At 40.0% G+C, this 18,914-nt stretch overlaps 1 protein-coding gene across 1 annotated transcript; it reads left to right on the top strand.

Moving 5' to 3' along the window:
* The first annotated feature begins 7,703 nt into the window (after nt 1-7,703).
* On the top strand, nt 7,704-8,915 carry LOC138085301 (nuclear envelope pore membrane protein POM 121C-like). Its single transcript, XM_068979589.1, has one exon. It carries the CDS (start codon nt 7,704-7,706, stop codon nt 8,913-8,915), a length of 1,212 nt encoding a protein of 403 aa, XP_068835690.1.
* The last annotated feature ends 9,999 nt before the right edge of the window (nt 8,916-18,914 follow it).

Here is an 18,914-nt window from a genome sequence, read left to right as displayed (position 1 = left end):
GACTGTTCTCATTTCCTTTTATTCTTTTTAAAAATTCTTCTCTGCTTCTGTTATTTCCACCACTTTATGTTGCTGCTCGCTTGTCCATTCTTCTGTCTCAGTTACTCTGATATTGGTTCCTTCTAGTGTATTTTTAATCAGTTATTTTGTTGTTCATCGATGATTGTTCATTCTTTAATTCTTCCAGATCCTTGTTAAACATCTCTAGTATCTTCATTTGTGCCTCCAGTCTATTTATCTGTGCTTCTATTTTATTTTTAAGTTTTTGAATCATCTTTACTATTACTATTCTGAATTTTTTTTCATGTAGACTGCCTATTTCCTTTTTATTTGTTTGGTCTTGTTTGTTTTTTACCATGTTTCTTCATCTGCTGCATGTTTCTCTGTCTTTTAATTTTGTTTAATTTACTGTGTTTGGGATCTCATTTCTGCAGGCTGGAAGATCATATTTCTTCTTAATTGTGGAGTCTGTCCCCCATAGGTGGGGTTGGGCCAGTACTTCATGAAAGTTTCCTGTTTGGTGGGATTTGTGCCTGTGTTTTGATGGATGGAGCTGGATCTCATCTCTCTGAAGGGAAGTGCTGTACACAGTAGTGTGTTTTGGGGTGTCTATGGGCTTGGTATGGCCTGCCTGCTAATGTATAGGGTTAGTTTCTGTTTTGCTGAAGTATGGTGTGGGGTACCCAGCACTGGAATTTGCTGAACTTTGGGTGTGGCTTAATCTTGGTGTTGAGATGGAGGTCTTTGGGAGAGCTCTTATCAATTAATGGTCAGTGGTGTCAGGAGTTCTCTTGTGGTTCAAAGTCATGGGCTTGGGTTTCCCACCTCAAGTTCAGGCCTTACTCCTTACTGTAGCACCAAGACCTCACAAGCCATGCAGCACAGAAGACAAAACCCCAAGACTCTTAGTGAAAGCAACACTCAACAGTCCAGAACACCCAGCGAGACTCACACCAAAGTCCTCCAATATTTCTAGGAACGTCTCTGGACCTGTAGTGGGCAGTATAGGTTCCACTCAGCCTTGTATCTGGCCTTACTCCAGCTTGTACTTGCTCCCAAATGCCACAGTTGCCCCTATGTCTATGCTGCTGCTGCTGCTGCTAAGTCGCTCAGTCGTGTTTGACTCTGTGCCACCCCATAGACGGCAGCCCACCAGGCTCCCCCATCCCTGGGATTCTCCAGGCAAGAACACTGCAGTGGGTTGCCATTTCCTTCTCCAATGCATGAAAGTGAAAAGTGAAAGTGAAGTCACTCAGTCGTGTCCAACTCTTAGCGACCTCATGGACTGCAGCCTACCAGGCTCCTCTGTCCATGGGATTTTCCAGGCAAGAGTACTGGAGTGGGGTGCCATTGCCTTCTCTGGCCCCTATGTCTATAGTCTCAGGCTAAATGTAGCTATTTAATTCAATGCACCTGTGACTGCTGGAGCCCATTCCCTTTCTATTCTTTGGTCACACAGCCCCGGGCGTTCTGCTTTGGTTTTGGGCCCTGCTCTGCTTATTTAGGAGAAGGCAATGGCACCCCACTCCAGTACTCTTGCTTGGAAAATCCCATGGATGGAGGAGCCTGGTAGGCTGCAGTCTATGGGGTTGCTAAGAGTTGGACATGACTGAGCGCCTTCACTTTCACTTTTCACTTTCATGCATTGGAGAAGGACATGGCAACCCACTCCAGTGTTCTTGCCTGGAGAATCCCAAGGATGGGGGAGCCTGGTGGGCTGTCGTCTATGGGGTCGCACAGAGTTGGACACGACTGAAGTGACTTAGTAGTAGCTGCTTATATATCACCCTCTGGTGTTTGTCCTCTGCCAAGTCATGAGCTGGTGAAGGCAGAGGCTTATTAAGGCTCACTTTCTCAGTTGGGCTGGGTAAAGACAGGGGTAGAGAAAGGGGTATTACTGCCACAGTTGGGACATTCTGGAGAATGCCTGCACCAAGTAAAGACCTGCCAGCTGTTGTTACAGCCTGAGCAGGTTGTGTGCTCTCCCAGAGGAATTGGCTCCAGTTGTGGGTCCCTAGGAAGAGTGAAGCTGCTTAGACTCCAAGCAAGATATGGGCAGTAACCTGTGTCAGCTCACAGCCTGGAGGTAGTTGTCATCTCTGGGGTCCTGACTGCACTGTGGCATTTTGTCTACTGCTTCAGGCAGTTTCCCTGGCTTTGGCAATAGTTGTGGCTTGTTTCCTCTTCTGGGGTTGTAAACTGCAGTTGAGGCTAATTCTGCCTGCTGGGAGTCTAACCAGTTTTGCAGGTTTCGTAGACTACCAGTAGGCACTGTGAATGTGGAGAATTAGTATATCCCAGGTGACAAGACCTCTTGCTACTCTGGGATGCTGCCCTTTACTCTTTCAGCTGTTTCACTGCCCACCCCTCCCAACCTCCCCCATATTATCCTCATAGCAGCCAACCCTGTTCCTCTCCCTGTGGTCTGAACCTATGCCTGAGCCTCAAAACCCAGTCCCCACAATCTGCTGTGGATGGAGGTATGCTAGCCACTTCTCAGCTGGGAAGTGTTTCTTGGCGAAGAACACCATAGTGTGTTCTCTGTTTTGCCTTCTGAGTATCTATCATTGCACTCCCCTCTGAGGTTCCAAAGCTCCACCTGGCCAGGCCTGTGAGGAGGTTTCCAAGTGTGTGGAAACTTTTCCTCCTTCATGATTCCCTCCCTGGGACACAGTCCTCATTCTGAAATCATGTCTATTTTTTAATCTTGATCTTTTGCCCTACCTCATTGTAAGCAGATTGGATTGCCTTTTTGGATGTTCAGGGTCTTCTACTAGCATTCAAAAGTTGTTTTGTAGAAGTTGTTCCATTTCAGATGAATTTTCAATCAGTTTGTGGGGAGGAAGGGGATCACTTTGTCTTAATGGAAAATTCTTAAAGAGATGGAAATACCAGACCACCTTACCTGCCTCCTGAGAAATCTGCAGGTCAAGAAGCAACAGTTAGAACCAGACATGGAACAACAGACTGGTTCAAAATTGGAAGAGGAGTATGTCAAGGCTGTATATTGTCACCGTGCTTATTTAACTTACATACAGAGTATGTCATGCGAAATGCTGGGCTGGATGAAGTACAAGCTGGAATTAAGGTTATTGGGACAAATATCAACAGCCTCAGATATGCAGATGATACCACCTAATGGTGTAAAGCAAAGAGGAACTAAAGAGCCTCTTGATGTGGATGAAAGAGGTGAACGAAAAAGTGGTTTAAAACTCAACATTCAAAAAACTAAGATAATGGCACCCGGTCCCATCACTTCAAGGCAAATAGATGGGGAAACAATGGAAACAGTGACAGGCTTTATTTTCTTGGGCTCCAAAATCACTGTGGATGGCGACTGCAGCCATGAAATTAAATGACACTTGATCCTTCAAAGAAGAGCTATGACAGACTTGGACAGTGTATTTAAAAGCAGAGCCATCACTTTGCTGACAAAAGTCTATATAGTCAAAGCTATGGTTTTTCCAGTAGTCATGTATGGATATGAGTGCTGGACCATAAAGAAGGCTGAGCACCAAAGAATTGACGCTTTTGAATTGTGATGCTGGAGAAAACTCTTGAGAGTCCCTTGGACTGCAAGGAGATCAAACTATTCAATCCTAAAGGAAATCAACACTGAATATTCACTCGAAGGACAGATGCTGAAACTTCAGCTCCAAGTTGAAGTTCTAATCAGGCCACCTGATGCAAAGAGCTGACTCACTGGAAAAGACCCTGATGCTGAGAAAGAATGAGGGCAGAAGAAGAAGGGGGCAACAGAGGAATTAGATGGTCAGATGGTATCACCAACTCAATAGACATGAGTTTGAGCAAACTCCATGAGATGGTGAAGGACAGGGAAGCCCGGTGTGCTGGAGTCCATGCGGTCACAAATAGTCAGACACAACTTAGTGTGACTGAACAACAACAATGACAAACCTATAGATAGCATCATAATCAACAGTGAAAAGCTGAAAGTGTTCCCTTTAATATCAGGAACAGGACAAAGATATCTACTCTTGAAACTTTTATTCAATGTAGTTTTGGAAGTCCTAACTACAGAAACCAGAGAAGGAAAAGAAGTAAAGGGACTCCAAATTGGAAAAGAGGTTAAACTGTCACAGTTTGCATATAACATGTACATGTACATAGAAGATCTGAAAGATGCTACCAGAAAACTACTGGAACTCATTAAAGAATTTGGTAAAGTCACAGGTTACAAAATTAATATAGAGAAATCTGCATTTCAATACACTAAAATGAAAGATCAGAAAGAGAAATTCAAGAAGAAATTCCATTTATGATCCATCAGAAAGAATAAAATACCTAGGAATAAATCTACCTCAGGAGACAAAAGACCTGTACTCCAAAAACCATAAGATGCTGATGAAAGAAACCAAAGAAGACATAAACAAATGGAAAGATATACCATGTTCACAGATTGGAAGAATCAGTATTGTCAAAATGACTATACTACCCAAGGCAGTCTAGAGATTCAATGCAATCCCTGTCAAATTATAATGGCATTTTTCACAGAACTAGAACAAAAATCTCAAAATTTGTATGGAGACACAAAAGACCCTGAATAGCCAAAGCAATAAATAGAGCTCGAGGAATCAGCCATCCTGGCTTCAGACTATACTACAAAGCTACAGTAATCAAAACAGCATGGTATTGGCACAAAAATAGAAATATAGATCAATGTTGCAGGATAAAAAACTTTGAAATAAGCCCATGCACCTATGGCAAATTAATCTATGACACCAATGACAGAGGTGGCAAGACTACACAATGTTGGAAAGATTGTCTCTTCAACAAATGGTGCTTGGAAAACTGGACAGCTAGTTGTAAAAAATGAAATTAGATCATTCTTTAACTCCAAACACAAAAATAAGCTCAAAATGGATTAAAGACCTAAAATTGAGACCAGATACTATAAATTTCCTCAAGAAAAATATGGGCAGAACACTCTCTGACATAAATCACAGCATCATTTTTTCGATCTGTCTTCCAGAATACTGGAGAATAAAACAAAAATAAACAAATGGGAGCTACTTAAACTTAAAAGTTGTTGCATAGCAAAAGAAACAATAAACAAAATGCAAAGACCACCTAGAGATTGGGAGAAAATATTTGCAAATGATGTGACTGATAAGGGATTAGTCTCCAAAATTTACAAAGAGCTCATGATGCTTAATGGCATCAAAACAAACCAATACAATATTGTAAAGTGAAAAAAAAAAACTAAAAAAAAAGCTAAAAAATAAATAAAATGAAAACAAACAAACAAACAAACCCACTCACAAAATGGGCATAAGACCTAAATAGATATTTCCTCCAAAGAAGACATACAGAAGGCCAATAGACACATGAAAAGATGTTTAACATCTCTAAGTATTAGAGAAATGAAAGTCAAGACTACAATGAAATATCACCTCATACAAGCCAGAATGGTTATCAACAAAAAACAAAGAATAAATGCTGGAGAGAAGGTAACTCTCCTGTGCTGTTGGTGGGAATGTAAATTGATACAGCCACTATGGAGAACACTATGGAGGTTCCTCATAAAGCTAAATGTAGAGCTACCATATGACCCTGAAATCCCACTCTTGGACATATATCCAGAGAAAAAGCATGATCCAAAAGGATGCATACATCCCAATGTTCATTGCAGCACTGTTTACAATAGCCAAGACATGGAAGCAACCTAAATGTCCATTGACAGAGGAATGGATAAAGGAATGGATAAAGATTCCATTGTACATACACATAATGGAATATTACTCAGACATTGTAAAGAATGAAATAAAGCCATTTGCAGCAATGTGAATGGACCTAGAGCATATCATACTGAGTGAAGTAAGTCAAAGAAGGAGAAATATTGTATGACTTCCTTTATATGCAAAATCTAAAATGACATGATACAGATGAACTTACAAAACAGAAAGAGACTCACAGACTTAGAGAACGAATTTATGGTTGCTGGGAGGAAGGGATAATTAGAGAGACTGGGATGAACATTACACACTGCTATATTTAAAATGGATAACCAACAAAGAGCTAGTGTATAGCATATGAAACCCTCTGCTCAATGTTATGTGGCAGTCTGAATGGGAGGGGAGTTTGGGGAGAATATATATGTATGGCTGAGTCCCTTAGCTATTCATCTGAAACGATCACAACCTTGTTAATAGGCTACACCCCAATACAAAATACAAAGTTAAAAAAATTAATGGTTGAAAAATTCCTTTAGAAAATTTTTATTGGATAACAATTTTTAATGTGTCTATTATTAAGATTTATTTCTTTAACTGAGGAATGGATTACCTTCAAATACCTGGAATAATTCCATTCATATTGTGGTAGTATATCCACCCATCATGAAATTTTCTCTTGTTTCATTTTTAAAAGGACTTTGAAGCACAGCAGACAGATAAAAAACATTGGGAGGTTGTCAATATTGTTAATTTTTTTTTTGCATAAAGATGAAAGTCAAACTCCTGAATTTTATAACCCACTAGAATATTTAGTTAAAGTATAGCCCTTTGGATGCTGGTTACACAAAATCATACTTCCCTTCTCTGCTTGCTGAGCACAGCACTGACTGGAATAACTCCTTTGAAAAACCACCTGGTGTAGTAAAATGTCAAGCATCATTCACTAAGTGATGATGATCCAAAATAAGGCAAAATGATTTCAAAATAAAACAAAAAACAACCAAATCAAAGTGAGTGTAGCTATGAAAACATCAAAGATTTTTAAATAGCCTGAGTATTCTAATGTATTCACCTTTCAACTATACTAATTGCAGTCAGAATACTTATAGAGAGCCAAATTCCGGGTTCTAATTTGAGTTGCCAGGTCCCTTCTCCCATCCATAGACACAGACTTACTGAAAAGGAATGACACAAAGCCCTACAGCATCTGCTGAGGGGCAGAAAGCAAAGATAAGGGTCATGGCAAAGTACGACCTTCAAAATTCAAGTTTAAGTCCCAGATAACACGGCTCCTGGGTATAGAGCTGTCTAAAAAGATACCAATTCTCTACTTCTGGTCATTGTAAACTGTTTTGGAAACCTTACTTTCCACGGGAGGAGGATGGGGTGGGGTATCAGAAAAGTAAGATTCACGGGAAAGGAAACAGGATGGGGAGCATCCACTCTGGCTTCCCGCGTCCAGCTGGTTCCCTCCTGCAGTCTTGGACACCTGGGTGGCTATGCCCCCAGGATCTTGGTGGCACGGGGTCAGAACGGCTTTCCCCTAGGGTATCCGGTGCTGACCCCGGAGATGCGGCATAGAGTGGGCGCTGCTGAGCCCGGAACCATTAGGTTTGGGGAACACTGCCAGTCGCCTTCCCGCGACGGAGCTGGAGCCTGGTTGCGGGAAGTGCGGCTGCGCCCAGGGAGCCGGTACTCCAGGCGCCAACACCTGCGCCCCGCCGACACCGGCGCCCCGAGACACCTGAGTCCCACCGACATCTGCGCCCCGCAGACACCTGCGCCCCGCCGACACCTACGCCGCATCCGGCAGGAAGCACCCGGGTGCGCTTACCCCTCCCTCGTGCAGGCCTAGCGTCCTCTTTCTTCGCTCACGCGTTCCAACGACGCGTCACAGGCACCACCCAACAGTAAGCGCTTTGCCTGGCACCCCTTAGGCAGCTAACGGAAATCTCTCTGAGCCACTAGACTCCATTTGAGGGTCCCGACAGTGCAGAATTGCGCCTCATGGGCGGTTACCTTAGCCGGCCTCGCCCTCGCCCGTCGTCGCCTGCTCTGCCGGGCGGGGACCAGCCAGAGAGCCCCGAGTACCTCGGGCCCGCGCACACCGCCAGCCGTGTTTCCCCAGCTTGCCGGGTTCACTCGGGGGCCCCAACTCTGGACCTGGCTCGCAGGCTGTCCTTTGAGGGTCTCATGGCTTCACCCCGTCGTCGTCTATACCGTCGCGGGTTTGTCCTAGTCCATCGGCGGCAATATTCAATCCAGCAAACCGGGTGTTTATTTTGGGGTTTTTTTCCCTCTGTGCCCCGGAGTGGCCATCAGAAGCCATTGCCGTCTGCTTGCAGTTCCAACATGTTCTACACCTCAGTAATCCTGAGGATGGCATCCGCAAAGGGCAAAGTGACGCTCCGTTTGCCTCTGAAGCAGACAGTCATCTGTACATGGTCTTCATTTTCTGTTCACCTCCCAAACCTTTGTGTAAAGGAGATTCTGGTGAGGGCCCTAGAAGAGAGTGGTCAACTGAGAGGAAAGGAAGAGAAGGACTTGACAGCCTTGGCTGAGAGCAGAAAGGGGCTAGCAAAGCAAAAGAAAGAGCACTCAGCCCAGGAGAGTCAGGATAAACAGAGAAGGGGCTCGAATCCAGGTGGGAATGCACAGTCCGCGTTTAGACGCCTCATGATCAACGGGGTCCTCTCTTCCTTTGTGCCCAGGCCTGGACCTCTGGTTCTCTGTTCCAAGAGCTCAGAAGATATCCTGATTAGGAAATCCCAGACCTACTTTTTGAGTTCACGCAGCAAACGAAATGCCATCACCAGTTCATACAGCTCCACAAGAGGTTTCCCACAGCTCCAGAGGAGTGGTCCAGGCGCAGCTGGGCTCCTGGGCCCAGAGTCATCGCATCTTCATGAGCTCTCAGAGAAAACCAGTGAGGAAGGCCATCGGCCTAACCCTTCAGCCTCAATGGAACCTCAGAGGAAGATGGAGGATGAAAAAATTGCAGATGGCCACTTAAGGAAGAAACAAAACTTAAATTGGTCACAGTCATCTGACAGTTCCAGGCCCCGCAAACGCAAGATTCCTCTGCTGCTACCCACCAGGCGAAATGGCCCACTGATCCTTCCCCCACCTCTCCAGATAGGTTATCCAGTCACTGCTGAAGACCTTGACCTAGAGAAGAGAGCTGCAATCCAGTGGATTAACAACGTCTTGGAGGGGTAAGACTGAAACCATCTAGTCTGCAGAACCCCTCAGCCTTCTATTCTGCCAGCTCCCAGCTCTAATTCACAGTGGAGGAGCTTCTGGAAGATATAAAGCTTCCCAGGCCCAGTGGCCTTCTTTTAGTTGGTTGGAGTAGCCATCTCTATGAGATATTTTGTCTTGGTTTTCCCTGTTTGTCTTGCTCCACTTGGCTTAAAAAATTGGTTCCGTTTTCCTGGCCCACCAGGGCCTGTTCCCCAGTACTTTGCTGCTTGGCCCCTCAGTGGTTCCTTGGAGAAGCAGTGCAAGACCATCAGAGTCCAGCTTTGCTCTTGAGGGAACCCAGAGTGCTGCTCCTGTGAGCCCATTCCCCTACCAAGTCAGTTCTCTCCAGAGAGACAACATAACATTCTTATCATCTTTCTGTCAGAAGTGCACCTGGAACTTGGGCAGCTGGAGGTTGTTAGTCTGGCCTGACCCAGTGGTCAGCATCCTTGCAGCAGCAGAGGGAAGCTTTGAACCAGTTTCCCTCCAGGCAGGAGCAAGCAGAATGCCCACTGCTGCAATCGTTGCCTTTTCCTGCCATCATTTTCTTAACTGGGGCCTGGTTCATCTTTCTTAAAATCTCTATATTCTCTCTCTGAACATTTGGTACCACATAGATACTCAGTTGATGAACAAAGTCATATATGTTGCATACATATAGTCACATGTATTTATACATGTCATTTATATATTAATATAGTCATATATATTATGTGTATGTGAAGTGAAAGTCAGTCATGTTCGACTCTTTGTGACCCCATGGACTATAGAGTCCATGAAATTCTCTAGGCCAGAATACTGGAGTGGGTAGCCTTTCCCTTCTCCAGGGGATCTTCCCAACCCAGGGATCAAACCCAGGTCTCCTGCATTGCAGGCAGATTCTTTAGCAGCTGAGCCACAAGGGAAGCCTGTATTATGTGTATATGTATATACATATGTATATATTATATATAACTTATGAGAATACATAGTTCATATACATCATATATTGAATATGTATAATATATATGTATATTGTTTAGTCCCTCTGTCCTGTCCGACTCTTTTGTGACACCACAGACTGTAGGCTGCCAGGCTCAATCTGTCCATGGGATTTTCCAGGCAAGAACACTGGAGTGGGTTGCCATTTCCTTCTCCATATATGTATATATGTATGTATAATATTAGTATATGATTATATTCATAATAATCAATATTTAATACATGTAATGTTACACACTCATATGTAATGTGTTAATATGACCATGTACATTACATATGTGTTTATAACATATATGTATGTGTTTAATACATTATGTATAGAATACATAATGTGAATTACATTACATATAATAGTATGTATTGAATACATATATGATCTTTGCTAATTTATCAAGTATTCCTGCCTGTGCTTTTTGAATTCACAGTGAAGGAAGAAGTGACTAGTATGAGTGGCCAGACTTTTAACTCTAGGTTTTCTGTGGCCCAGTCGGAAAAGCTGGAACCACTTTATGTCTCTAGATGCTGAGTCCTGATTTCTGTTTTGAAAAGGCACTTGCCTTTTTTCTCTCTGCTTGTCATCTGCCCACTTGACTTCACTATGGGTTCGATCATGCCTAGTGTATGTTAAGAAATTACTTGTGACAACTTTAGTTTTCAAAAAAGAATTGAATTTGATATAATTTTAGACTTACAAGAATAGTAGAGAGAATCCCCAACTAGTCTTCACTGAACTTCTCCTAATGTTAATATCTTACAGAACAGTTATTGAAACCAGGAAATTAACATTGTTGCAATGCTATTAGCTAAACTTCAGACTTTAAACATATTTCCTCATTTTTCCAGTAAAATTTTCTTCCTGTGACAGTATAATCCCACATTTCATTTAGTTGCCATGTCTCCTTAGTTTCCTCCAAACTGTGACCATTACTCTATCTTAATGTCTTCTGTGACCTTGATACATTTGTAGAGTACCAGTTAAGTATTTTGTAGAATTTTCCTCAATTTGGATTTGTCTGCTGTTTTATCATGAGTACATTGAGGTTTTGAATTTTTAAGAGAAAATCACACACTTGTGATGTGTCATCCTCAGCACATGGGAAATGTTAATCTTGATCACAATTAAAGTGGTGTCTGGCCAGGGTCCTCCTCTGAATAGCTACTATTTCTCTCTAGTACATATTTAAGAGGGTCTTACGTTGATGTGACACAGAAATCCTGTTAATCCTTAAACTTTCACCACTAATTTTGCCATCATCAGTGGATCTTGCCTGTAGCAATTATCATTGTGGTGTTCCATGGTGATTTTATATCTTTCTTGTTCTACATTCTATTAGAATTATTCTCCGAGGCAGAGTTCTCTGCATTTATATATTCAGTCACTTATATCTGTATGGTCTCATCAATATTTCTTTTATTATTTGGGCTATGTCTAATATGATCACTGTTAATTTTATTGCTCACATTGTTCCAGATTCGATCATTATGAGTTCTTTCAGATTAGCTCCTGAGTCCTTTAAAATGCCTGCATCTCCCTCCCCACTTGTCCCGAGGATTCCTTGGGATTCCTTTACCTTTTAGCCCCATAAGGTATTCCAGAATTATCTTATATTTTACCTGCTCCAGTTCTGGAGTCAACCACTCTTCTAAGAAGCTTTGGTTCATTTTATTGGAGAAGAAATTAAAAAAAAAATCTGGGCATTCAGGTGTTGTTATGGCTACTAGGGAATCTTTGTTTCTAAGTCCTCTCAACAGACAGAATTGGAAATGTATGTTCCCATTTATACACTTGTATCTATTTCTGTATGCTGTTTGTGTGTGTACACGTGTGTGTGTGCAAAAGAGGTAATACTGATACCTCTGACTAATGTAGTGCACAGTCAGGGTTCATCTTAGAAATGTTCCCCTTTGCTTATGTGTAACTTCTTCAACAGTTTCTCCAGAGAAATCTGGTCTAATTATAATTTTAATTACTTATTTGTTCAATCCAGAATGCACATAGTTTCACAACTGGAAGCCCTGTGAGCAGCTCACCAAAGTGTTCATGTACAATTCTTTCTGTATATAGCCTTGCAGCATCCAGGCAAACATTGCTTTTAAAAACTACCTGGTTTAGCTTCTTTCAGCAACTGTGCAGCGAGGTTATGTGTACTACATTTAGATTCACTTGTCATTGTCTACATTCCATTTTGGGCTCCTGCAACAACCTGGTTGATTTTAATTTTCAAAGTGAACTCAAGTCATTGTGGTATAAAATTTGTTTACATTTTTTGAGTATTTTTGTGTCTGTATTCGTGAGTGATGCTGATCTGAAATTTTCTTTTCTTGTGATGTCTTTATCTGATTTTGGTATCAAAAAATACTGCCCATACAGAGTGAGTTGGGAAGGCTTCCTTCCTCTACTTATAGAAAGGGTGGTACAATTTTTTCTTAAAATATTTGGGAGGATTAACCAATGAAGCCATTTGGGCACAGGTTTTTATTTCTGGGAAAATTTTCAATCATTAATTCAATCTCTTGTTATAGGTCTAAGGTTTTCTAATTCTTCTTGAGTCAGTTTCAGTAACTGGTCACTTTCTGGAGACTTTGCCTACTTCATCTAAGTTGTATAATTTATTGGCATGAAATTGTGGTATTTTCTTATAATTCTAGTATCTCTAATGTAGGAGATGATATCCTTTCTTGAATTCCTAATTTTGTTAATCATTGTCTTCTCTCTATATCTCTTTCTCTCTTATTCTTGCCCTTTCTCTCTTTCACTGTGGCTAAAAATTTATAAATTGTGTTGATTTTTTAAAAAAGTCCATTTTTGTGCTTTTCATTTTGTCCAATTTGCTGTTTTCTATTTCTATTTTAGGCTCTAATCTTTACTATTTCTTTCATTCTTCTTCTTTTAGGTTTGATTTTCTCTTCTTTTACTATTTCTTAAATTGAAAGACTAGGGTACGGATTTGAAAGTTCTCTCTAATAAACTTTTAAATGATGTAATTGATATAACATGCACAGAGGAGCCTGGCAGGCTACAGGTCATGGGGTCACAAAGAGTAGGACACAACTGAGCAGCTAACACTTTTACTTTCACTTATGTAAATTTAAGGTATAAACTTAATATTGATTTGATACATTTATGTATAGTAATATGATTCCCATTGTAGTGATAATTAACACCTCCTTCATGTTGTATAACTATCATTTCTTTCTAGTGGTTAGAATTATTAAGATCTGTCTCTTGTCAAGTATGATTACAGTAATACAATATTATTGTCTGTATTCACCATACCGTGCATTAGAATTGTAGAAATTATTGGCTTCTTGTTGCAAATTTGTACCCTTAAATAGCATCTCTCCTATCTCACCACCCCCTAGCTTTTGGTAGCCACTATTTTAGTCTCTGGTTTTATGACTTTGGCCTTTTAAGATTACACATATAAGTGATATGGTATTTGTCTTTTCTTGTCTGACTTATTACTTAGCATAATGTCCTCAAGGTCCATCCATGTTGTTGCAAAGGTGTACTTCTTACTCATGACTAAAAAATGTCCCCTTGTGTATACACCACATCTTCCTTATCCATTCCTCCTGCAATGGGCATGTGGATTGTTTCCATATCTTGGCTATTATGAATTATACTATAATAAATATCAGAGTACAGATGTCTCTTTGAATCTTGTTTTCATTTCCTTTGAGTATATACCCAGATGTAGCTCTATTTTTATTATTTTTGGAGAACCTTCATACTGTTTTCCATAATGCATGAACTAGTTTACAGTTCCACCATCAGTATACAAGGATTCCCTTTTCCCCATATCCTAGACCAATACTTGTTATCTCTTGTCTTTTTCATTGAAGTATAGTTGATTTATAATGCTATACTAGTTTCAGGTGTTCAAAATTGGGAAAGGGGTACATCAAAGCTGTATATTGTCACCTTGTTTATTTAACTTACATGCAGAGTTCATCATGTGAAATGCAAGGCTAGATGAAGCATAAGCTGGAATCAAGATTGCCATGAGAAATATCAATAACCACAGATATGAAGATGACACCACCATTATGGCAGAGAGTGAAGAGGAGCTTAAGAGCCTCTTGATGAAGGTGAAAACAGAGAGTGAAAAAGCTGGCTTAAAGCTCAACATTCAAAAAGCTAAGATCAGGGTATCTGGTCCCATCACTTCATGGCAAATAGCTAGAGAAAAAAAGGAAACAGTGACAGACTTAATTTTCTTGGGCTCCAGAATCACTGTGGATGGTGACTGCAGCCATGAAATTAAAAGATGCTTGCTCCTTGAAAGAAAAGCTATGACAAACCTAGACAGCATATTAAAAAAGAGAGACATCACTTTGCTGACAAAAGTCAAAGCTATGGTTTTTCTACTAGTCATGTATGGATGTGAGAGCTGGACCATAAAGAAGCCTGAGGGCCAAAGAATTGATGCTTTTGGACTGTGGTGCTGGAGAAGACCACTCTTGAGAGTCCCTTGGACAGCAAGGATATCAAACTACTCAATCTTAAGGGAAATCAACCCTGAATATCAATTGGAAGGATTGATGCTAAAGCTGAAGCTCCAATAATTTGGCCACCTGATGTGAAGAACCGACTCATTGGAAAAGACCGTGATGCTGGGAAAGATTGAAGGCAGGAGGAGAAGGGGGCAACAGAGGATAACATGCTTAGATCACATCAACAACTCAGTGGATATGAGTTGAGCAAACTCTATGAGATGTTGAAGGACAGGGAAGCCTGGCCTGTTATAGTCTGTGGGGTTGCAATGAGTCAGACAAGACTGAACAACAAAGTTTCAAGTGTACAATATAGTGATTCAGTATTTTCAGATTATGCTCTATTTAAATTATTGGTTATATTCTATGTACATCCTTTATTCCATTATATCCTTGTCAGACATGACTTAGTAATTGAACAGCAACCTAGTATTGATAGTTTGTATCTCTTAATTCCTTTTCCTTATTATGCCCCTCCTCCCAACACTCTCCCCACTGGAGAGACAAAGTATTTATACCAATAGTTTGTCCACTCTATGTCTGTTTTCATTCTGTTATATTTATTTGTTTAATTTTTCAAGTTCTACATTTAAGTTAAACATATAGTATTTGTCTTTCTGTCTTACTTCACTAATCATAACACTCTCCAGGTACATCAATGTTGTACAAATGGAAAAATTTTATTCTTTTCATGTGTGTATCTTGTTGGTCTTTTCATCTGTTGATGGACACTTGGATTACTTTCATATCTTAGCTATTGTAAATATGATGTTATGAACTTTGGGGTGCACATATCTTTTCAAAGTAGTGTTTTTGTTTTGGATATATACCCAGGAGTGGAAATATTGGGTCATATGGTCATTCTATTTTTAATTTTTTGAGGAACCTCCATACAGTTTTCCATGGTGGTTTACCAATTTAAATTCTCTCCAAAGTGGGCTAGCATTTCCTATTTTCCACATCTTTACCTATATTATTTGTTAAATTTTTTGATGATAGCATTTCTGACAGATAAGAGATGATGAGTCATTGTGGTTTTGATTTGCATTTCCATAATGATTGGTGATGTTGAGCATCTTTTCATGTGCCAATTTGCTATCTGTATGCCTTCTTTGGAAAATGCCTATTCAGGTCTTCTGTTCATTTTTAAAGTTTGTTATTTAAAATTTTTTGTTATTTTAAGTATTAACCACTTATCAGACATATCATTTGGAAATATCTTCTCCCATTCAATAGTTTGTCTATGCTTTATGGTGGGTTACTTCACTGTGCAAAAACTTTTAACTTGAATTAGAATCCATTTGTTTATTTTTGCTTTTGTTTCCCTTGCCTGAGGAGGCAGATCTAATAAATACTGCCAAGATTTATGTCAAAGAGTGTACTGCCTATGTTTTCTTCTAGGAGTTTTATGATTTCTGATCTGAAGTTTAGGTCTTGAATCCATTTTGAGTTTACTTTTGTATGTGATGTGAGAAAATGTTCTAATTTTATTCTTCTACATGTAGCTGTTCAGTTTTCCTAGCACCACTTATTGAAGAGACTTCTTCCCATTGTATGTTTTTGCCTCCTTTGTTGTAGATCAGTTGACCATAGTTCATGACTTTATTTTTGGGCTTTCTATTGTTCAACTGATCTATGTGTCCTTTTGGTGCCAGTACCATACAGTTTTGATTACTATGGCTTTGGAATATAGTCTGAAGATAGAGCGTGTGATTCCTGCAGCTCCATAGCATTGGCTATTTGGGGTCTTTTGTGTTTCTCATACAAATTTTAGGACTATTTGTTTTAGTTCTGTGAAAAATGTCATGAGGGTTTTTTTTTTTTTTAATAGGGATTGCAGTTGATGTGTAGATTGCTTTGAGTAGTGTGGCCATTTCAACAATAGTAACTCCTCCAACCCATGAATATGGATATCTGTCCACTTATTTGTATCATCTTCAATTTACTTCATCAATGCCGCCTAAGGTCTGCCTAGTCAAGGCTATGGTTTTTCCAGTAGTCATGTATGGATGTGAGAGTTGGACTGTGAAGAAGGCTGAGCACCGAAGAATTGATTCTTTTGAACTGTGGTGTTGGAGAAGACTCTTGAGAGTCCCTTGGACTGCAAGGAGATCCAACCAGTCCATTCTGAAGGAGATCAACCCTGGGATTTCTTTGGAAGGAATGACGCTAAAGCTGAAACTCCAGTACTTTGGCCACCTCATGAGAAGAGTTGACTCATTGGAAAAGACTCTGATGCTGGGAGGGCTTGGGGGCAGGAGGAGAAGGGGACGACCAAGGATGAGATGCCTGGATGGCATCACTGACTTGGTGGACATGAGTCTGAGTGAACTCCAGGAGTTGGTGATGGACAGGGAGGCCTGGCATGCTGTGATTCATGGGGTCACAAAGAATCGGACACAACTGAGCGACTGAACTGAACTGGACTTCATCAATGATTTATAGTTTTCTAAGTATAGGTCTTTCATTTCCTTGGCCAAGTTCATTCCTATGTATTTTATTCCTTTTGATGCAACTGTAATTGGTTTTTTTTTGTTTTGTTTTCTCTTTCTGATACTTTGTTATCAGTGTATAGATAAACAATTGATATCTATGTATTAATCATGTAACCTGGAATTTTGCTGAATTATTTTTTAGTTCTGATAGTATTTTGGTGATGACTTTCGTACTTTCAGTATACAATATCATGTCATCCATAAATAGTGACAGTTTAACTTCTTACCTTCCAATTTGCATGACTTCTTGTCTGATCTCTATGGCTTGGAGTTACAATATTGTATTAAATACACATGGCAAGAGTAGGCATCCTTGTCTTGTTTCTGAATTTAGAAGAGAAATTTTCAGTTTTTCACCATTGAGTTTCTTTTAACATTTGAAAAATTTTGTGCCACTTTGGACTTCATTGTTTTGGAAGATAAATCTGCCGTCATTAAAATTTGCATTTCTTTTTGTACAATATCTTGTTTCTGTTTTAAAATTTTATCTTTGTTAGTTTTCAGAAGTTCAATTATGCTGTATATTGATATGGATATTTTTTGTTGTTATTTTTAATGTTTTTGGATTGGCTCAGTTTTTTGAATCTAATTTATGTATTTTGACAAATTTGTGACATTCTCAGCCATTGTTTTCTCTGGTACTTGTTCCACACTGTGTCTTCTCTTTCTGAGGCTCTGATGATATAAGTTCTAGACCCTTTGTTATAGTCCCTCAAGTTGCTAAGGCTCTGTCTTTTTTGTCTATGTTCTCTCTGTTAAAATTGCACAACTCCTACTGATTTATTTTCAAGTTTATTGATTCTATCCTCTGTCATCTTCACTTCTATTGAGTCCATCTATCAGGTTGAAAAAAATTTAGCTGATGTAGTTTTCAGGTGTATTATTTCCATTTGATTGCTCCCATTTTGTCCTTTATATAACTTCTATCTTATTGCTTAAATATTATTTTTTTCAGTTTTTTTCAAGAGAATTTGTAATTGATTATTGAAATGTATTCATGATGGCAAATTTAAAATCCTTGTGTGACAATTCTAACTTTCAACTTGAGACTGGTGTCAGTCGATTGTTTTTTCTCACTGTTTATGGTTTCACTGGCTTTTGGCATGAGGAAGGTTTTTGTGTTGTATCCTTGATATTTTGGTTATTATGCTTAGATACTCCTATTTTTTAAATATAAATTTATTAATTTTAATTAGAGGCTAATTACTTTACAATATTGTATTGGTTTTGCCATACATCAAAATGAATCTGCCACGAGTGTCTTTTACTTAGAAGGCAATTTTGCTGTTTAGGTTTAGCTTGTAAGTTGACCTATTTTGTGAACTTGACAGTTTAGCTTCCTGAACCCTGGAAATATTCCTGCTATTCTGATCTGCTTCATTCTTCTGGGATCTCTGTCAATTCCTGCTGGTGCTGTATGTGGGAACATAAAGGTGTTTCCTGGCTTGTCTAGTGTCTGTGGGCCATCACCTGTTGAACGGGGAAGAAGGTGAGTCAAAAGCCATTGCTCCTGTGTTTCTTTATGCTGCTGGTGGAAGTCAGGGAGACAATGGCTTTGCTGTCGGTATTTGGAGCTTTTGTGGGCAGTTGACGCTGCTTGCTGGTAACTCAGCTGGGGATGCAGGTTTGGACTCTTACTCAATCTGTTTGGCTTCTTGTTTCTTATCCTTTGGCCAAAAAGATCAGCCTTTTTACTGTTGGTGGGTTTTGTTTTTTACCTATCTGGTAGTTCCAGGTTTCAAAACTCCCTGTATCAAGTCCTGGGTATATGTGAGACCAAATAGTAATAATAATACAAAGAAAGAAAAGAAAGAGAAAACCCTACAGGAAAACCCTGTGTTATTCTTCAAGTCCTGAGATCCCTAGTCAGTCTGATTTCTTTTTTCCAGCCTTCAGAGTTCTTTTATTATTGTCTGTGTAATAATTTCCAAGATACTTAGTTTCATTAGAAAGGATAAGTGGGGAAAAGTAAGACAACACTGTCTATTATGGAGCTGGTGAT

Source organism: Capricornis sumatraensis, chromosome 9 (assembly GCF_032405125.1).
Source record: "Capricornis sumatraensis isolate serow.1 chromosome 9, serow.2, whole genome shotgun sequence".
NCBI lineage: Eukaryota > Metazoa > Chordata > Mammalia > Artiodactyla > Bovidae > Capricornis > Capricornis sumatraensis.
Note: the sequence above shows the minus strand (reverse complement) of the source record. Positions and strands in the feature narration are given on the sequence as shown.